General features: G+C 42.2%; 1 protein-coding gene across 1 annotated transcript in view; it reads left to right on the forward strand.

Annotated features, from left to right (window-relative positions):
- Window positions 1–16342: 16342 nt before the first annotated feature.
- ppm1h (protein phosphatase, Mg2+/Mn2+ dependent, 1H) overlaps window positions 16343–22281 on the forward strand; it is a 34697-nt gene continuing 28758 nt past the window's right edge. The window contains exon 1 of the mRNA XM_070971629.1: window positions 16343–16840. Within this exon, the coding sequence (XP_070827730.1) occupies window positions 16608–16840 (233 nt within the window). The 5' untranslated portion in view covers window positions 16343–16607. The remainder of the gene's footprint in view (window positions 16841–22281) is intronic.

The following is a 22281-nucleotide window of genomic DNA, read 5'->3' on the forward strand; positions in this document are numbered from 1 at the left end:
TGTTGTGGAGCAGGCAGATATCTTGGCAAGCAACAGCAAATCTGCATGAGTACATACCGCTTGAGTTCAGGAAGAGAATATTTGTATAATTTCAGTGATCTAATGCTTTAACTATCTGTTCGACCCCATCAGGAGTGCAATATAATTTCATTTAATTATTTAATGATATTATTGTCTAACTGAGTTATCATAATGTTCTTGTGAAAAAAAGTGTCATACCTCTTAAGAAATCATAATAATGCAATATAATAATGCAGTGATATCACTTCATCCAGCATCCTTATAGTGTCAGTATAGCACAAGTATAGTAACACCCTCCCAAATCCCTTGATCCTCTGTGGTTCAGTTTACCTCTGCCCATCTGACCTTATAACGGGTCTGGTAGTCATATCACAGAGATGTATGGTGGGGTAAGTCCCACAGGACATTATGTAAGCCCTTCAAATATGGTACAGAAAGTTAAGACCAACCATAAAGGAGGGAGGTCTACAACAGAAAAGAGAACAAAACAAGCATCAGGCAATCCCGGCTGCTGTCAGCTGGGATTATGCAGGTACAATGTCTACTTGAGGCACTATGGAACTATCGCCATAGTTATAATGGACATGTCTTAAAATTCCAGGCTGCATCTCATTAGACATGCCAGTCAGTAAGTAGCATGTCTCCAAAAGTCTGTTCTGGTCTATAGGGTCATCAGTCAGAGTCTAGACAAAGCAAATACTTCAGGAGGCAGAGATTCTCCACAGGCTTTGAGAAATGAAAACTCCAAGTTCAGCAGCCAGAAAGCAGACAGATCTTTTTAAAAGGAACATAAAACAAGCAGCATTGCCAAGAAATCAACACCTAAATTCAAATGTAACAAACTTTCAGCATTGGTTTCTTTTGCACCTGCATATATATATATATATATATATACATGTGTGCATTTATTTTGCGACGACACAGGAGAAAAAAAGAAAAATTCATGTGAAAATCTATTACACTACAAAGTCTCTCGTTCATGCAGTACGTACAGAGCTGCTCAGATGGATGGAGTGAGAAAGCTGGGTCTGACAGCGTTCTCTGACAAGGAACAGCAACAAAAACCTTTTTATATTCTCCATGCGTCTTCTGGAACACCTCAGATGAAAACACAGATGGAGGGAAGCGAGATGTCGAACTAAGAAGCAGAACATAGACGTGAGCAGCACATGCACATAAAGGTCACTGTTCCTTGGCACACCTCTGAAGAATCACTTCACATGTACTCCACTCTTCCGTCTCTCAGGCATGAGAAATTACTTCAAGCATCCGCTTGCTGTTTCCTGCCAAACCCGTCCACCTTCCAAGCGGTTTAGAAGTAGCTGAAAGAATTGCTTAAGGAAACAACAACATTTTGATCATGCATTGTGTGTTGCTGAATCTGAGAAGATCCCTGCTTCCTTTCATAGAGAGCAAACAACTTGCACCATTCTTTCCTGGTGAGAAACTGGCCTTGTTTGCTGTCTATCAGGACAATCGTGGCCACAGCTGGCTTCCCTCCACCTGACACTCTGGCCTTTCCTCAACCCAAGGCACACAGTTATTGGCCGCCCAGCCTAAATGAAACACTGTTTACAAAGCTGCTAGTCTGGAAGAAATGAACAAACAGAGAGTTTTTTGGCTGAATGAAACTACTGTTTGTCAGTGGTAACCGATTTGTTGGCTATTAGTGGGTTAGACGTGAGCAAGTCTTTAATACAATACTTCCAGCACTCTGATCAGGGTTAGATGAGACAAGGCTCTCAGGGGGTATCTGCCTCCCTCTTCCTGCTCCATTGTTCTCCTTCCATTGGCCATGAAAATAACACACATTTCTATTTACTATTGTGCTGTTTAATCGCTCCCAGAGGTCATTCAATTCATCCAACAAGCAGGTCTAAACATGCTGATACACAAAATCTGGGACTCGATCAAACGTTACGGTCTGAGACTCGTCATATCCTGGCAGTGTGAGGAAGGAAGAGGAGAAAGAAATGTAAAGAACAGCTGGAAACTAATCTATGAAAACAGTTTTGGAACAAAGACAAGCGGCTGCATACTCACAGTATTGGCCTCCACGAGGAAACTGATGAGTGCTAATGTATAGCTTATCTTAGTTTATCCATTCAGAAGAGGTTTGCTTCACAGAACCTTTTTTTTCTTGGTCATCAAAACTGTTTGGCTCTGCAGAATCTGTGTAAAGTTGTTTGTCTCCTTCCAGCCTCATCTGTCAGCACATTTCTTAGGTCACCTCCAAGTCAATAAGTTATTATTTCCTACCAGCAAAGGGTTTCGTTCCTGCTTTTTGCTACTGAGGTCCTCGAAAGGGGAACAAGAGGAATTTGAGTCCTAGATCATGAGTGTGTGACAGTGTAGTAAGGACGTACAGTTTGCTGTTTTTGTTGACATTTTAAAGGGAAAAATGAAATCATTTCTGAATTGAAGTAAAATAGAACTAGATAAATACCATAAAAGAGGAAGCAATCATCTGATCTGACACCGAAAACAAAAAGAAAAAGTAAAAAGTTCCTCAAGGTCTGCTAGCTATCCATTCTGTGAACTGTGTGAGCTTTTTGTTTACAGCTCTACAGTCAACAACCTTCCTCCAGAATGACTCAACCCGTCTTAAAATAGGCTACACTATGATCACAAATAATGAGGACTCTCTGATGCTAAACGTCCGTGTTTGTCAGCATGCTAACGTTTATGCTGTATTAATGTTAGCATCCAGCTCACATGAACAGACAGTGCAGAGCTGAGTCTGCAGCCCTTCCTCCTATAAATTACTTTAACATACTATAAAGTGGTTAACATGTTTTCTTGAGGAAACTGTGTGGCTTATGTTCATGAGCAAAGGTTTTTGCATTCAACACAGAGTAGCTGCACAGATGTGATATAGAGGTGGTCAGGGTGGATGTTGGTACCAAGAAACATGCTTTAGGAAAATACATTGTGCGGTTAGCCCTAATTTGGGTCCTGTTGCTGTATGTTTCTTTCAAAATGCAGCTATTTTTTTTTTTAGGAGACACAGTTGAAGTCTGACCCTGTCAATGCAAAAAAACAAAACAAAAAAAAACAAAAAAAAACCTGCCGTCATACGGAGGGACAAGATGTGATAATTGTTACAATATAACAGTGTACACTTTTGAATCAATCTGTCCTCAGAAGTGTTGATGGTTTCACGCTTGACAAAGGGAACAATTGCAGTTGTGTAAAGAATTTTAAAAAGCGCTTGAGAGAGATTTTTAAATTATGGCCTGCACACACCTGGCCATATAATGTCTGAAGTGGGTGTGAGAAATGTAAGACAGGTGTGAATGGATTTTCTGATGTCATTTGACCTTCCCATGCTACATATTTTCACCCCTAAGAGACTTGGTCAGGCATCACTTCTTAAAGCATGGGGTACCCCTTCAATGTTTCAAACATGACACACATGCCGGTGTCTCCTCGGTGACAATCCTGCACTTGACTCATCCAACCATCCCAATCTCTTCCATAGATGGACTTTTCTTTCTCTTTAGTCTACATCATTTGATGCATTGGGACTGAGAAGGTGCTGGACTACCCTGCACTTTTAAAAATGCCGCTAAAGGCATATCCAGTGCCACAAAAAGTGGCACCACGGGGGCCTTACCAAGTATCCATATGTGACAAGAAGGGAGAGAGAAGAGGTTTCAGCACTGAGGCGCTTAGATTGAAGCACTCATGTAGGTAATGTGACCTTTTCTCTGTCATCACCTTCAGGCCAACATTTCACTGTTCCCCCAGTAGTGGTTTGGAAACAACCTCAGAATTTGCATGCAAACAATAACAAATTATGAGTTTTCCAAAAATGGCCTGCTTTGGGAAATGATGTGGAAACTAAGCTGTCTTTCCATTTTTTACCCTTTACCCTTTGTTGTGTGGCTCTGACTTACAGCCTCACACAGCTGTTTGCATATACAGCCTTTTAGTCTCGTCTGTCAAAGAAGTGGAAAGGTCACATCAAGATCTTATTAATCAAACTTGTGCTTTGCTGTGATGTGGGATCACAGCATGGCGTTATATGAAGGTTACACACAGGTGACAAACTCGCTCTGTGAACAGTCAAACCAGGCTGGAATCAAAGGCAAAGGCAGGGAGGGGGGATGAGAGGCTGCAGGGCAGGTTATCTACTGCTTCACTCATGAACATAAACAGCACAACACAGGTGTGAAATCAAACACATGAAAAATGCTCAACAATGAGGTTTCTTCTGTGTTTTCTCTATTAAAAGAGTTTTTTGGAGGTAATTTCCTCATTCAAATCGGCGGTCTAAGGATGGGCTGTTGTATGCGACACAGATTGTAAATGTGATTTGTGATTTCGGGCTATATAAATAAAATGGACTTGACTATTTAAGATACAAGTGACTGACACACACAAACACACACCACAACCACAAAAATATGAGTGGTGTGTGATGCCTTCACAGCGGCGTTGTTGCCTAGAAACCGACAACAGGTTAAATTGGCTCGGTGGACAATGATTAATGAAGCATCAAGCTGTCCCTGCTCATGCTCACAGGTCAGGGAAAAACTGACCTCCTCTAATTATGAAAGCCTTATTTGTGCACAGTACGGTCACTAAGGAGAGAGATGAGGTGTTGCTCTGAATTCCTTCCTGTCCAGTAAACGCGTGCAGCACCTGATAGAGGTGAGCTGCTGTCTTCATAGAGACGTGTTCTCGGTTGCATTAGGCAGGGTGATGTGGCTCAATGTCAAGTCCACAGCTAAACCGTGCTGTGCCAACAGAGAAAGAGAAGTCAGTGGACATTTCTTTTAAAAATGAAAATGAATGGCTGGATTTCAGTCAGTTTTTTCTTGTGTTATTACAAAACGGCATTGACAAAGCTTCTTCAAACCCAGACTTCACTGTAGGAGAATGGATGTTTGTATTGTCAGTATTAAATCTTTAACCAGCAGCCACCTGTTCAGTAGAACACAGAGTGATCTCCAGTCGCAGGACTCGAGACTTGCTCGACCAATACTGATAAAAGGCTCGACTTTGTCTTGGAATTCATGACTTGAGACTGAATTGGACTTAAGACAGACCACTTGAAAGGATTTGACTTTTTTATATAATTTATTTTATTAAGTTTTGCATTTGGAACATGGTTGAGTGATTTCTAGTGCAATGTGTACAAAACTGGCAACGCGACGCAGACCAGCAAAAGCCAAGGCACAAAGCAGCAGCCATGGAGGGAGCTAGTCCAAAAATTACAAAAATTGGAGTCTAATGTTGTCAGTGACATGAGAGAGCAGCATTATGTAAGATCTGCAGTTCAAAACTCAGTGATACTACCATCACAACAACATCTGCCACTACAAACCCCACAAAGAAAGGTACGTCAGCATGTCTTTTTGCTAACTTAATGGGCATTCAAACATTAGCTAGAAGACTAACACTAAGTTTAAGCTACATTAGACTTGGCTTTAAATTGATAATGCATTTTATTGAGAATGCATATAAAAGACAATCAGGGGACTAAGCCTACGTTTACACTTAGGGAAAACGCATATGTTTTCATGCAGTTTGGTCTCTCGTTTACATGCAAACGGAGTATTTTTCATGGGAAAGCGATCATTTTTAAAAACTCCGGCCAAAGTGGAGATTTTTGAAAACACTGGTTAGGTGTTGGCATGTAAACAGGGTGAAACAGCGTTTTAGGTTCCGAAACGTCACAACATGCGACTGAAAATATTTAATGTCATGTGAGCGACCTATGTTTACACTCGCGCCCATAGGTTTGGCATAGTTATGATGGCGCTCGACGGCGTATTTATCCAGGTTCATGTAAGCGACAACATTTTTGAAAACGATGTTGTGTGCACGATGTTATTTTTGAAAACGGAGGAGATAAAATATCCATTTTCCAAAATACCCTGCTACGTGTAAATGGCTGATTCAGGCAACATGCAGGCATACTACTCGTTAATACAGCTGCATGCTCATGACTCAGTAGTTACAGGTGTAGCGTTAGTCTTTTCATCACGTGTCACTGCACCGGTTTCTCTGCTGTTTTAATTTTGCATGACTTGACTTGTGACCTGAGCAATGACTTGACTCTTTTGACAGTAACTTGGGGCTTGTTTGAGACTTGAAGGTCAAGACTTGCTTGTAAATTGAATGTATGACTTACTCCCACCTCTGGTGCACAGATCTGCGATGTGTGCACGTTCTGACCAACCGAATTATAACCTTTTTGAGGTGGACAGCACAGCAGCCCACTTCCTGTCCTGTGACATACAGCAATATCCCTTTGCACTGTTAAATAAAAAAAATAAAAAAACACCATTAAACATACACACAGTGCAGGCTTTCAGCAGGGCGCTTTAAATTACATGATGCTGATGAATGTTTTTCAATGAAGGGGCCATTGGTGCCTATTTGCATAAGCTCACAAAAATTCAAAGGGCCCCAACTAAATGAAGACTTTTCTGTTCCATCGTACAAGGTAAAGTTAATCTTCCCTTAATGTTCCAGCATTAATGTTCCAGCTTTCCATTTATAACAAAGGCTATTGTGTGTTATTCCTGATCAGTATTCATTCCTCTGTACACTTGCTTGGGACTGTCTGTGACTACACATGGACTCCTATTATGATGACTTGTGCCAGTATAAGACACCAAAATGAAGAGTGGAACATTTCGTACTCTTACAAATGTTGGATAACACAAGAAAACGATTCATTGGTTGTCTATTAGAAATTAATAGCAAATGCATTTATAGCATTATTGTTTGATAAATGAACAGGGTAATATTGAAGTTCAGAGTGATTTTTCTTTTTCAAAATACATTTTTTAGCATTCTAGAAATTAACTTAAAATTGCAACCCCAATGGTACCTTATGAGTATTAAATGAGAATGCATCTTTGAATGATATAATGCTAAAAGATGAATTCCTGTCAGCAGTCTAGACTGCTTTTCTGCCCACTTGTGACTGTTAAGATAAACTATGTTTTTTCACCACATTGTTATGAGCTTTTGCTGCAAGTAATTTCCATAAAATTTCCATAAAACACTTAACTGATTTCATATTTTTGTCATGGCCGCAGCCGTTTTTTCTCTTGTGTTTCCTTGTGTTTTCCCTTCCCCATGTCTCCTGTGTTCCTGTCTGTCTGTGTGACTGTCTGAATGAAGGCAGGTGTGCTGAAGCCTCACCAGCTGCATCCCATCCTGTAATCAAGCCTCCTCCAGAGTCTCAGCCTATGTTTACACGTAGCAGGGAATTTTGGAAAATGGATATTTTGGCCCCTCCGTTTTCAAAAATAACACTTTTTCACACAACATCGTTTTCAAAAATGTTGTCGCTTACATGAACCTGGATAAATATGCCGTCGAGCACATCATAACTATGCCAAACCTATGGGCACAAGTGTAAACATAGGTCGCTCACATGACGTTAAGTATTTTCAGTTGCATGTTGTGACATTTCAGAACCTAAAACACTGTTTCACCCTGTTTACACGCCGACAAATAACAGGCCTTTTCAGATATCTCCACTTTGGCCGGAGTTTTTAAAAATGATCATTTTCCGTGAAAAAAAAACTTGTGCGTGTAAACGAGAGGCCAAACCGCATGAAAACACATGCGTTTTCCCTAAGTGTAGACGTAGCCTCAGCTCTGCCATTTCCACCATGCCAGATCATAGACTCTGCTCTCGTTCTGTATGTTCTGCTCCGGCCAGTCAGCTAGCCTTCAGCAAGCTAGCTACCAGCCAGCACTGAGGTGAGCCTGCAGACTTCCTGTCCTGTCCCAGCCACGTTCTGTCCAGCCAGCTAACCTCCTGTCAGCTCCATCTCCTGAATCAGCTAGCCAGCCGCCTGCTAACCCCCAGCCCTGCCTCCCTTCTGCCCATACCACCAGTCTCTCCCACCTGCTCAGTTTCTGGGCTCTGGGTCCTCCAGAGTTGGTTTGCATGTCTCATCATCCTCCTGCTCATCCTCTAGCCTTTCAGCTCTGCCCTCCCTGTCGTCCTCCTGAGGTTTGCAGCTCCGCCCCTGTCCAGACCTCCATTCTTTGGCTCCCTGACCACTTCTCCTGGGCCACTTTCTGCTCTGGACCTGCCTGGCTCATATTCCCATCCCATTTGCCCTGCAATAAATTACCTTAAATCTCTGCCTGTCTGTGTCTGCCCTTGGTTTCACCAGTTAACAGTAGTTGTTTTCTCTCACTTTGTGCTTTCTCATGATGGCTCACTATCTTCATTTGCATGACTAGCATAATGAAAAATGCAAAAACACATTATTTTCTCTGTTTTAGTTATTGTTTTTGCTGAGGCAGGCAGTGGTGTGATGCTAATCCTTTATAAATGATATTTTAACTGTAGAAGCAGCAGTTTAAGTCAATAAAGCTCCATTTTTGTTAACTGGATTTAGCAAAAGTCCACACCAGTCAGACCAATCATATTTAGAGCAGGAACAAACAACACAGCAGTTTTATACTGTATCCTCCTGTGCGTATATTTATATAAAATGCTATTTGATATCTTTGGCTCACTGTAGTATATCACAGACAGTTTTCTCATATGTAATATCCTTCTCCAGTAATTTAAAGAAAAAGAAAACAATATAAGATCAGAGCTTATGTGATTGGTGGAAATGTTCTCCAAGAACAACAAATACACATGCATAACCTCGACAACAACATACCTATCCTGTTTTTTCACTGGGGAACACTAACATTACAAGGAGGAAGGTGTTTACTACCACAGAGTGAGGAAAGCAATACCAAAGACAAATGGTCGGAGCATGATGGGCCAGATGTGAATGGAATCTGAACCCATTGACACCAATAAATCCCACACATTCACAGTTTAACACCAGTACCAGCCCCTGTTGGTGGTGTGTGACTGGGGTAATTCCCTTATTGCATCACACGAGAACACACCATATGTGTTCTTGTTGGTGCGTTGGATACACTGACAGAACATGTATCCAACACACAAGGAAGACCCATATGCATATTATCGTGCGGGCAGGCAAGCCAGGCAGTTGTTTGGAGCCCCGGCCACTAATTTACAATGATTATTGATAGGCCTGGGCTTTCAGGGACCTCTGTTGGTCCCTGGACCTCACTTTGAGAACCACTAATCTATTTTTCAGTATTCATTTCAAATGTCTCAGAAATTGTGCATTTATGTGTGCAAAAAACAAATTTTTGTGGTGTGTACGGGTGGGGTGAGGGCCTCAGGGATTTCTTGCTTGGAACCCCAAGAGACCCTAGCAACGCCACTGCACACACACACACACACACACACACACACACACACACACACACACACACACACACACAACATGCCTCATTTTTAAAAACAGTGGACAGAAAAGGTTTCCCCTGAGAGATTCTCAGTACATTGGTGACATCTGCTGGTCAGAGATTGAAACAACAAGCTGCCCAGTGTGTAAAAACACAATTACTGACCAAAATCTCAACATGAGTAAAACTGATGAAAAATAAGTTTTGCAATTACTTACATGGAGCCAGCTTTCCAATCCAGGTCACACACTGCCTGATTTTGTTCTATGAAACACTAAACTCTAAATTTCCTAGTACAAAAAAACAACATAGCTGTTCCACAGTTCTGTTCTGCACAATTCACGACTTGCCTCCTAATGTTACTGCACAATAGAGTGACTCAGGTTCAAGGGTGGATTAGGCATCATCAGGCCGGAGCTTGCAAAGCAAATACAGTGCTACACTCATACAGTTTGTGAAGGGAGGGAACTGATCTGTTATAATCTGAATAAATAGTTGGATAGTGCACGTAAGTGTGCTTAAATATTTAGTTTCAGTGAGATGATGAGAAATACATTGATTCAGTTTGACAGTACTGAGTGTTATGTGCTGCACTGTGCTGCAGCAGCAACAGTAGCAGTATTAGAAGGAGTAATAGCAATAGTATTGTAGTTAGAGCTGTAACAGCAAGAGCAGTATATTCATGTCTCATAAGCCACACGCAGCTCTCTGGGCCTGGTGCGAGGCTGCAGAAGTGCCCTCTTGGATGCCCCTATGCTCGATAAAACAAGATAAAGAGCCCTCGATGGTGGCCTAATGTGCAAGACAGCGTGATAAAGTGCCCTCAAGGGTACTGCTCCAGTGGAGAAAACATGATAACGTGTCATATAGGCTGCTCTACTGCCGAGAAAAATTGTCGGTCTCTATGTGCCACTAAATGGTTAAATAGTTAATAGTTCCCTGTATGATTTTGTTGAAGAGATGTGGTAGTTATACTTTAAATCTGAGTCACATAATAAAACAATTTCAATCTTGGGTTGTGACTTTTTCACTGTAAATGCTTCATGAGTGGTCCTAGTAGTAGTAGTAGTAGTAGTAGTGGTAGTAATAGCCACTAGTGGCAATAATATTCTTGTTGTACTAGTACAGTGATAGCGGAAATATTTTTATTGCTGCTGTTCATCACGATGTCCTGTGATAGCTGTGATGGCTTTGTAGCACCACAGTATTTCATTTAAAAGACAGGTGCATGCAGTGCTGACATGAACATGACAGGATGAAGCCTCACACACATAAACAGACATCAACATACTCACACCTTCAGATTTATCCTCTGCTCTGGTATGAGTGTGTGTGGGCAGCCGTCTGCGTCCATCGGTGAGTCATCAGTTGGACTAGCAGGCAGATCACACACACACACACACACACACACACACACACACACACACACACACACACACACACACAAACAAACACATACACACAGGCTGGTATGACAAAGGCAGTCTTCAAGCCATCTTGATCCTGTCATAACCATCGTAATCCTGCGATGAGTAAAACAGAGACAGCGCTGGAGGGAGATGACATGCAGGTGGGGACAAAAAAATAGAAACATAGAATAGAATAGAACCTTACATTCGCATTCACTTTAATTGTAGTACAAGTGTACCTTACCAATGCTGCAAACTGATGTAATCCGGCAATGGGGAAACAATCTAGAGGCACAAAAAGGCTGAAGCTGCATCAAGATTGCTGACACAAATCTGAGAGCCAGCTGGGAACTTTGGCGAGGGACAAAAGTAGAGCCTCAGTTTTCAGTATGCAATTACTTTTTCAGGTGTTTAGTACATATTATGTGTCTCTAAAAGGGAAGGTGACCCTTAAATGATTTGGTTTAATTTTACAGAGATGCCATACAGTATGTACACCATATAACGATTCATTCTTGTTTTTGTCTGATGTCATTTTTAGCCTCACTAAAAATGGTCCTGTGGATGGAAATGTCGGTTGGCTGTCAAAAAAAGTGCAGCACATGGCCAAGAGTGTGTAGACACTGAACAAAAGTATGTGGACACCCATGTATTACACCAATGGACATCTCATCTCAAATTCATGTGCTTTAGGCTTGTTGCTCTACACCATACAGCTTTTATTTTCTGGAAAGGTCTTTAGGGCATCAGTGAGGTCGGGCACAGGTGTTGGGTGATAACGCCAGGCAGTATTTCAATTCACTTCAAAGGTGTTTAATGCGTTTGAGGTCAGGGCTCTGTGCGTCAAACTGGGAAAACTATTTATTTCTGGACTTTTACAGGAAGGCACTGCCATGTTGAAACAGGAAGAGGCCTTCCTCATTTCCCCAGGAAACAGCCCCAGACTAAAGCTGCACCCCTGTCCACATACTTTTGTCCAAAAAGAATAGAGAATATATCAACTGTAATACCAACTATATCTACTACCACTACTATATTATTACTATCATTATTACTACTACTACTATGTACTGTATTACTACATACTATTATTACTATATGTATGTAACTACATATTATTATTATTAGTATTATTGGTATTTTATATGTATATATGTATATATGCATTCGCATTAGTATAGAAGGTCCCCAGTTCAAATCCCGCTGTGGGCGCTGGTGCCCGCTGACCAAGGAAAAAGGTGGCCTTTCTGTGTGGAGCTTTCATGTTCTCCCCATGCAAGAAGATCACCACCTGACAAATGGTGTGTCGCTGTCGCCCGTCAGCTGGCAGCCCACCACTGCGCTGTGCATGTAGTGTGCATGTAATGTGTGATCAATAAAGTACAGTTTCTTCTTTCTTCTTCTTCTATTAGTGTTAGTAGTAGTATTCTATTGTATTACTTTTCTTGTTACTTGATGTAGAATGTTGCACGATAGATGTATTTCAATATAGACGGTTGCTGTTTATTGCAACATAAAACAGACTGTTTACATATTCACATGTATATATTTCATATTAATGGTTGGTTTATATAGTTGTACAGGGTATGGATTTACATATTTCTTATATAGTTTTACATTCTCAAAGATATTTCTCATTTCCTTTTTCTATTTTATTCCTGTTGTATAATGGGACCAACTGCACCTGACCCAGTTTCCCCTGAGGGGTCAGTAATAAAGTAATGTGATTCTGATAAGATGGACTACCGAAGGATGACTCACAATGACTTTGGAGATATCCTGTGTTTCATCTTGTGCCACCAACAGGTCAAAATGTCTCAAATGATTGACTGAATTCCTGCTTCAGATGTATTTTGATATTAATGGTAATATATGCTAGTTTCAAATAAGAAATTGCATCTGCTCAGTGTTAACATGTACATAGTTTAGCAGCTCATGGGAATACAGCGTGTAAAATCTCCTGTGAAATGTAGGTTGAACACTGCAGGTTTATCAGTTTACTGTATGTCTGGAGTGTAGAATAGACCAGACTCATTCAGCAGTCTGGTTAATATTTACTAACTGTGGATGATATCCTGCTTAAGGTGCAGCATCATATCCTGCATCCCAGCTCTCAGACTGGCTCACTGTGTGTAATTAGGTCAGTAGAACTCTTTCCTGGCAAACTCATGAATTATTGATTGGATATAGTCTGCCGATTTGGCAACTCCACTTTCATTGGAGTTCATTCATTTTCTCTGGAGACAGACTGTATAATGAGCGAGCTCACAGTTTTAATGGGCATGCAAATGTCTAAGATTGAAAATAATCTCACTAGTGAATATAAAGCAGGTACTATAATCTTCAGAGAGTCACATGTTTTGTAGTGTCCAAAACAATCAGCGCCCTAGATTTTCCAAATATTTCACACGAGAAATGTCAGAAAAATCTAAATTCACATGTAATGTATTGCATGTATTGCATGTGTGATCAGCTCTCAAACTGCATATTTGTCTTCAGACATCTCACATGCAACATCTCGAAATTGACAATGAAAAGTTATTTCACATCTGAAACTCCACCAAAACCACACACCAGTACATGGATCTGTTGTGAAAGCTCACAGTGAAAGCAGGGACCTTCACATGAGATCTGAGGTCAAGCTGCGTGCCACCGAATCCCCTTCACAGAGGGCCAGTCTGCCAGGGAGCCTTCGAGTCTCCAGTCCGGGTGGCAACTTTCAAAATTAGTTTAAAGTTTCATGTCATGTGACAATTGAACACACCATGAAAAATATTAGTCTAAAACTTTTACATCATGTTTTTTGGTGACCATTTACACTGCTGGTTTGGTTTGCAGTAACTTAAGGAGACCCATCACTTGTACAACCCTGTCTCCTACAAATTACATTCAAATGCAGCTAAGCTTCAGTGGCTAATTTGATTTGCTGTAAACATAATACTGCCCAGCTGATGTTTATTTTTCCAGAGCAGGAAGTAGTTTGACACAACATCTCAGAGTACAGCAAGGAGAGGGACTTGTTGGATGCTTGGATGGATGCACAAAGCATATGACTTTGTTTTTAGATGATTCAAGTCAGTATTTACTCTTTCAATATGTAATCAAGGCCAGAATCTTTTTCATATCCTTAAGCAAGCGTTTCTTGTCTAAATGTAACCGCAGAAAGTAGAACTGCGCTCAGTGTTTAATGTTGGGTCTAGACAATTTGTTGTTTTCTTCCTGAAAATGTAACCTGGGTGGGAGAACTTGGGCAGATGAAGGAGAATTTTGGGACATTTCACATGTGAAACATCTGAAAATCTCACGGCGGTACAACATGAGTGTTTTCATGTGAAGTTTGTGATTGAGGTGTGAATTGATTGTTTTTTGTAAGAGAGATCATGTGGCCATGTGTCAAATTCTGTTGTTTTAGTTTATATTGTTCTCACATGGTTTAATCATTTTACCATGCAGTATTATTCCAGTGAGACTTAATGCATATTTAATTCTCACATAACTAGAGAGTTATAGGTACAAAGGGTGATACAGCACAGAAAAGAGACGATGAATAAAAGTACATGTAAACCCTTACAAACATGATCATAAGAGATACAAATAGTGTCCCAGCAGCATCAGTTATGCTTGAGATTATGATGCTAAACATGTGCACTTGTACTTGAAGGCTGTTCCAAAGTCTGCCAACTCTCAGTAAACTCAAGCAAAATTTGACGTAAGAGTTGTTGATAGAAGCCGATTCAGTCCAAATAATGGAAACTTTTTCCTTTGAACCTTTGGACTAAATGGATTTGAATAAATTCCCAGATGGGTTTACCAGTGCCAATTTGTGACAGTCTTCCTCTATCATTATAAGTGGGGTGTTTTTTTTTTAATGTTCAGACTGTCCTGATTTTAATCTTCACCTTCCAACGCTGCTGGTCCGTGAACAGAAAGAAGCCCGCAAGTCTGTTCTGTGGGTTGGCTGGTCTGCAGACTGCGGTGTTGAATGACGGCTCATTTCTTGAGGTTGGTTTCTCCAAAACGCAGCTCTAAGGGTGCTTGTAAGTTCATGATGTCTAGACACACATCCTGACGGGTTGGCTGAGCGCCCGGCCAATCAGCGGCCAGAACAAACAGAGAAATAATTGAAAACAACACAAATACTAAAGTAACAACAGAGAGTGACATGTGATGTTCCATAAAACTGGTCAGATGGGTCATATTTGCAGTATTATTCAACCAAATCATTGGTTGTCATCTTGGGAAAAGGCCGATGTCTGCGTGCTGATTTAATAACAGAGCTCAGTTTTCTCCTAGAGTTTCAGTCTGGTGTCAGTTTGAAACAAGGTTCAAATCTCTCCTGCAAAAATACTGACATATACTTATCTTTTCCTTTAGCTTTCCCTTGCAAGTTGTTTCACCTTATTTCATGCTGATAAGTCTTAGTTTACCTCTTACTTTCTATTTGCTTTAATTACTGCCTTCCTCATCAGTGTTACTGGTTGTCCACTCCTCCCATTTACAATGAGTGTTTTATCAGGTATGGAAAGCATGCCAGAGTCATCTGACTGCAATCACACTGTCTTCCTGTATTTGGTTGTGTGTGTGTGTGTGTGTGTGTGTGTGTGTGTGTGTGTGTGTGTGTGTGTGTGTGTGTGTGTGTCAGCGTGACAGAGAGTCTTATGAGGACAAATAAGTTGCATATGAAGGACTGAAGCATTGTTTAAGGTGTTTTTTTATTCCTTGAAAGGCCGAGTGATCAGAGGTTGTGACCGTGAACAGAATTAGGATTAAATCCAGCTTTTCTAGGCAGACTCTGTGTTTTGTGTAATTCATTATGTCCCGTTTGGCAGCCCGGAGACACCAGGCCCCCCCAAACAGCTCAAAAATCACACTCACTGTTATTTTTTCAGCTTAATACTTCTCTGGCTTTTCCCAGTTTCAGAATAAACACCCTAGAAACCTGATGCACCTTGAACTGATTACAACTTTTAAAGTCTGCTCCAGAAAATTAAGCCTCACTTCTGTTTGGACAGCTGCAAACCACGGCTAAACACAATGGCTTTCCATAAACTACAGATCTGTGATTGACGCTGACAGTATTTTCTACCCAGCAGCCTTCTGTCACTCCCAAATCCCAAATAATGCTATTTTAATGTCTGTTATTGGAGCATCATAAGAGTTGAGAGGTTTTAAAGGGATTTATAATCCTATCCGGGTCCAAACTGACCCCAAACATAAGTAACATCTGCAGAATGCCACACGTCTTTGTCTGTAAGACAAACAACGGTAATCCTGTACATAATATATTAAATGCGATTTACTTCTTTGGTGTCATTACAATAATTTATGGTAGCATTTTGTCACCTTCATCAGGTGAGTAAGGCAAACTGACCTTGCTCACTTAAATGTGAGGGGTCAGAGGGACCCTCAGAAATGAGAAGGGGAATCCAACGCCAACATATCCAGTCAAAGATATTATGATTAGACTAAATATACACTTCAGACGTGATAAATGGGTGAGAATGTGTTAACCTGTGGTCCTGCTTTAGGAGTGTATGGGGGCCCACTTCTAAGCATGGCTCGGCCCTTCGATGACACCCCCCGGCGCTGCACCTTGCTCAGGAGCTGCTCGTCACTCCGGGATTACGCACCTTTGACCTCCAGCACTGTGTCAACACTAAGCCGCTCACCGAGACGCCAGCGAGACCAAATCCACCAGCAGCAACCGGTTTGTCACATGACCAGCGCGCAGCGCCCTGTGCCCGTGTGGCTTTTTATTTCCGCGTTCACGGAGGGAGAGCTGAGCTGGATGAGTCTCCACGGCCGCTGCGCGTCCATCTTTCACGCCGTGAAACTGCGTCTCCGTGCGGGGATCCGTCGGGCGGGGGGAAGCTCACGCAAACGCATCGCCTGGAGCCGCGCCGCCGCTGCGGGACCATGCTCACGCGGGTGAAATCGGCGGTGGCCAATTTTATGGGAGGTGTGATGGCCGGTGGCTCCAACGGCGACCATCCCGGCGGCTCGGATCTGCCGCTGAAATTCCCCTACAGCAGACCGGAGTTCCTGGGACTGTCGCCGGACGAGATCGAGTGCTCGGCGGATCACATTGCGAGACCGATCCTCATACTGAAGGAGACCAAGCGGCTGCCGTGGTCCACCGGCTACGCAGAGTGAGTAACCTGTATGCGTCCATCTTTTCTTGCACAGAGCATCCTTTGCAAGTGAGCGCGTCCTTCCTGGACCACTTAGGCGTAAACACAAGCACCAGCCGCCGTTATTACTGTTCTATTATGGATTTCATGCGGATGTTGAATTAAGAGGTGCAGCAGCTGGTCTTTGCCCTCTCACAGATTGCCTGCATTACTGTATCACCGCTTCCTATGAGGAGGCCAGGACCACAGGACATAAACAAACCTCTACCAGACACATAAGGTCGCTATCATGGAGCCTCTGAGGCCATACACTGATGATTTATGACTGATAGATGGAACAATAGCATAAAGTAGGTTATAATAAGGTCATTGTGATGTTCCTGTTGGTGCAGCCTCACTGTAAGAGAGGAGATCATGCTGCTTTTATTCTATGAGATCAACAATAAAACTGCACCCTTTAAATAGCATTGACATGTTTTAGTGGCACTTATGAGGCTGGAGAGTGCTCTCAAATAGTTACCAGCTTCATCACTTGGCCTGTTTCAGTGCCATGTTGTGTGCATTGTCTTCATGTGTCAGGAAAGCTGGTAAAACCTGAACTCTTAGGTGGAAGCCTTTATTGCACGGATCTGCACAACAATCACCTGCACATTGACACACTGCATGAATGAGTGTTTGCTCGTTACGCGTCTGCCTTATCAGACACTGAAAGTCATCCTCCCTGCACCTGACAGCCAAGAGGAGCATCGCAACCGGACCCAAGGATCATCTGTTGTATTATTGATGTCACATCTTATGTTTGGGAGTACAGAATCCATTTGGCTCCGTGCATCCTCCCGCAAAGGCTGCAATAAACCGGCTGTGTTGTATTTTAAGAGGATGTATTCTAAACAGCATTTAGTGCCATTAGTATGGGAGTGCAGCTGCAAAAAAAGAGAAAAATATTTTGACTAATGGCAGCAAACAGGAAAAAGAAGGGATGAGTTAGTCTGCATGCTGCCAAGAGTGGCGTGTAGGATCCATCCTCAGGCTCAAACAAGCCTGCGCTACACAAACAAAACCACCATTTTACTTTTCGTTCCACAGAGTTTACATTTACCTTTGGCGGGAAACAGCTCAGACTATGTGACAACGTCCCCACATGAAGTATCTGGCTGGTCTGATGGTTAGTGAGGCGGTCATAAGTATGGAGGTCACAGTTCAGTCCTAGAGGCAACTACACAGTGTGTGACATGGCCGTTTAGTGCCCTGATTTCATAAATTCGCAAAGACGAGTTCATCTTTGTCTGTTTTTACAAGACATAAAGTCTTCTTCACGCTGTTGCTGGCTGTTATGATCGAGTGCTCCTTTCCTTGAGCGTAACTGTTAAATCAATGTTAGACGTTTAGGAAGAACATTGTGTGCAGAAACTCCTCCTGTCCCTTCACGCCTCATGTTTCTACTTCAGCCGCCCTGCTGGAAACCCAGTTCAGACGTGCAAATGTGTCATCTTAAGTCAGCCAGGTCTTTGACGCAGCTGACCAGTTCAGTCTCACTCCCTCAGGCCATTTCTCCCAGTTTACAGGGAATAAACAGGAGAGGCGCTTGACCAGCAAAGAGAGCGAGAGATGAAGGCTGCAGCAAACAATTATTTTGAATGCTGTCTAATCTGTTGCTTCATTTTCCTATTCAAAGATCAATCGTTTGAAACTAAATGTCAGAAAATAGTGAAAAAATGAGAGTTCAGCTTCTCAGAGCTCAAGGTGATGTCTTCAGATTGCTTGTTTTGTCCAACCAGTGTTCAAAACCCTGAGATGTTCAATTTGTTGGGGTATAAAAGACAGAAAAGCAGCGAATCCTTCACATTTCAAAAACGAACCAGAAGAAATTAGACATTTCTGCTTGGTTCAATACTAAAGATTGTTGATGATTCATTTTCTGTTGACTCCTAAAGAGATGTTTATGGTCTCTGCTTCATATAGAATGAAGAAATGCTTTGAAATGACTGGATTCACGTACACGCCCTCCTCTGTGCTTCCTCTTGCTAATCTGCCGTGAACAAATTTTAATCTCAAATCGGAAAAGAAAGGATGATAATTCCCTTCTGTGAAACCGACACCCACTCGTATGCTGTGTGCTCTGAAGTGGGTTGTATAATTAAAGTAGAAATGACAATCCTGATTTTTATTTGCTAATCGTGCATTGCATTATTTAGCAGAATGAATTACTGTGATTGGCTCAGAGTAAAAACTAACACGCTTCAGTGGGATGTATGATGCTACAGGATCACTTGAACAGCCCCATATCATGAATAGATGTGAGCTGCTGCCAGTAGTGTGTGCGTGTGCATGTGTGTGTGTGTGTGTGTGTGCTCCAGCTCAGCACATACTGGGGATTTGTCAACAGCTGGCTGACCAGCAGGCTTTGTTGTAGTGAAATCTCACTGTCAGCGGAGAAAACCTGAGTCCATATGAGATGATGGGCTCCGTGCAGGACCTCTCAGGAGGGTTAGCGGGGTCAGACACCAGTGGATCTCTCTGATAAGACGAAAGGCCAGGTCGTAGTGCATCTGAAGGCCTTTCATTTTTTCTACATATGTTATAGATGTACCTACAGAGAACATTTTTGAAGGGAGTCTCTGAGTTGGATCAGTGTGTTCCCATTTTGGTAGACACTACAAGCACATTAGATCATGAGCAGTTTGCTGATAGCAAACAGCAGTTACTGTGAAATTTTGCACAGCAATCCATCGTGCTCAGGTTACAACTGTGAAACTGCTCTAACTTTTCCTCTAAAGCCACAATAAGATTGACTTTTGTGTGTGTGTGTGTGTGTGTGTGTGTGTGTGTGTGTGTGTGTGTGTGTGTGTGTGTGTGTGTGTGTGTGTGTGTGTTGACATTTCAGTCAGCCTCAGCTGTACTTTGTGTTTAGCGCTCATGTGAGCATGTTAACACACTAAGCTAAGACGGCCAATATGGCAAACATTATGCCTGCTAGCATGCTAACACAGGCACTCATCTTAAAACACTGCTGTGCCTTATTCTGCACTCAGGTATACATTGAGTTGTGCACCTCTGATTTGAAAAGGATTCTTATGTCAACAATAAGTCAGAATTTCAGATGGGGATATTTTTGTGAAAGGTCCAAAATAATTGAAAATTATCTGGACGTGACAACTTTTTGATGGCTGCCAAAGCCAATAATTCCAGTCCAATTTGTTGTCAGTGCATGGTATTTTAATTCTCACACAACCAGCTGTAATTAGTCGTGTAAATTCAGATTCAGAAAACTTAAATGATTGCATGATTGCAGGACAGATTGCTCAACACACAGTTAGAAAGAAGGATGGAATACTTGAAAAAACTTTAAAAAAGCAGGTTAAAAAAACTACAAAGTTACAAACTACTATAAAGATGACATCACCGCTTTACCTACAAATACTAAAATAGTAAAGCTGCAAATGCAAATGTGTGCAAATGTTTATGTGCAAAGGGAAAATGCAAATGTGCAAATGGTAAGTGAAATAACAATAAGAGTAAAGATGCTGACAGCAGCAACACAAGGTAAGAGTCCTCCCTCACAGCTTGTTAACATGGGACTCTTTCTGGTTCCGTCTATCACAGCGCCACGAGCGTGGCTTCAGACCCTTCCTTATCTTTTCTACATACGTATTAGATGTTACATGCATTATTTATGAGCAACAGGAGCATGACACAGATAGTTTGATTCGGTTCTTTTTCTTTGAAAAAAATCTGGTTTGAAGGGAAGCTCTGGTGTGTGACAGTTGTGGAAAATATTGCACTCACTCTCAATATTTAAGAAACTTTGTTGCACTTTTCCACATCTTATTTCAACATTCTAATTTTTTCTACATTATTAATGAATTGATAAAGTGAAAGGCTTCCATACTGTCAGTACGCCAGTGTTTGAAGATCACTAGCATTGGAATGTAAAATCAAAGTGTCGGATCGTGCAGGATGGATTCCATGGATGCTCGTTCTGAGCTGTATTTCCCTCCTTCGTACCGCTGCCTGCCTGTGAGTCGGCCTCTCTCAGCTTGCTGGGGTTATCCTGGGTTATTGTGTTGCTCCCTGTGGCGACAGGACGAGCGGTGCTGCTTCTCGAGGAGGTCTCTGATGCGCCGTCTCTGGCTGCGTGCACTGCCACAGACTGTCAGGTCCAGTGAGCACGGTGCTTTGAGCGGTTCAGTGAGTGCAGCTCACTCTAACTTGTGTCACCCTCTTTTCTCCAGCACGCTCACAGGCCTCGCTTTTGCACACAGGCTACACTTACTGCTACGTTTCTCTGCAGCTGTGTTACACCCATCATGTAAACACCAGCAGTGACCGCTGATGACTCTGCCTTGTGATTTCACTTCACTGTTAGCGTGCACTTCACAATGCTGCCACGCTGTATGTTGCTGCTGTTTCTAAAAGAGCCAAAATGGTCCTGAAGTCACCTTCGGATGAGTTAATTCAGGTGTGCTCTCCACAGGAAGTCCTTTCAGTTTTGGAGGGTTTGACTTTGCTGCGATCATGTCTATTGTCCAAAACCAAAAGTGGCAAGTCATACACACTCATTGATAATGTAATGCAATTCAATACAACAGCTATTACTACTTTAAACTTAACCCCCCCCCCCCCCCCCCCCCGCTCCTGGCCCTTTCCACTTAGTTCCTTGGGTGCAGTCCAGTGAAAAGTGATCGATTCATGAAAGAAATAAATGGTACTTAAATAGATTTTGGCAGCAATCATCAGTTGCAGCTTTAGTTACATGATCACTTAACCTGGTGTGGGTTCAGTCAAATTCTCTCAGTGCTTGGTTCTAGCCTGTACTGTACCTTGATCTTGTGTTGAGGGAGATGGGATGAGAGAAGGGACCGGGAAAAGGCTTTGGGTTCTTGAGAGCAAATCGAGGCTGACAGTTAGCATGAAATAGAGCCGTGGTGCAATGATTATGCTAAAGTCAATTGTTTTCTTAAGCAGCCCGAGGAAGAGGTTCATTAAGAACTGTTAGAGCCTCTTCGTCAATAGCAGAGATCCAATTTTGATGATCACCGTCCAAATGGGCTTCGCCTTGGCTCTCCACCTCTTTCCTTTCTTTACCTCCTCCATTTTGCTCATCCACTCACTCACTCTATGACCCAGTACCACTAACACGCACCCCTGCAACCTCAGCAGCAGTCCGATCAATACTTGATCAATGTGCGTGTCTGTAAGCGAAACACTAGCATCACCACTGAGCTTTGTATGTTTTGTCTGCAGGTCAGACCTCATGCATGTGTGAGAGCTTTGGCTTGTGACTAGACAGCTGAAGGCTGGCGTACTCTGCATTGATATCCAAGTTAAGGGAACAGAGAGAAGAAAGTGGCAGCTCCAGGGTGTTTAACAGTGTGAAGCAGGTGGTGTAGAATGAACATACAGCATGCAACTTTAGCAAATATTTCCAAGACTAAAATGCAATAAATATGTATGCTGTC

Source organism: Chaetodon trifascialis, chromosome 10, assembly GCF_039877785.1.
Source record: "Chaetodon trifascialis isolate fChaTrf1 chromosome 10, fChaTrf1.hap1, whole genome shotgun sequence".
Lineage (NCBI taxonomy): Eukaryota > Metazoa > Chordata > Actinopteri > Chaetodontiformes > Chaetodontidae > Chaetodon > Chaetodon trifascialis.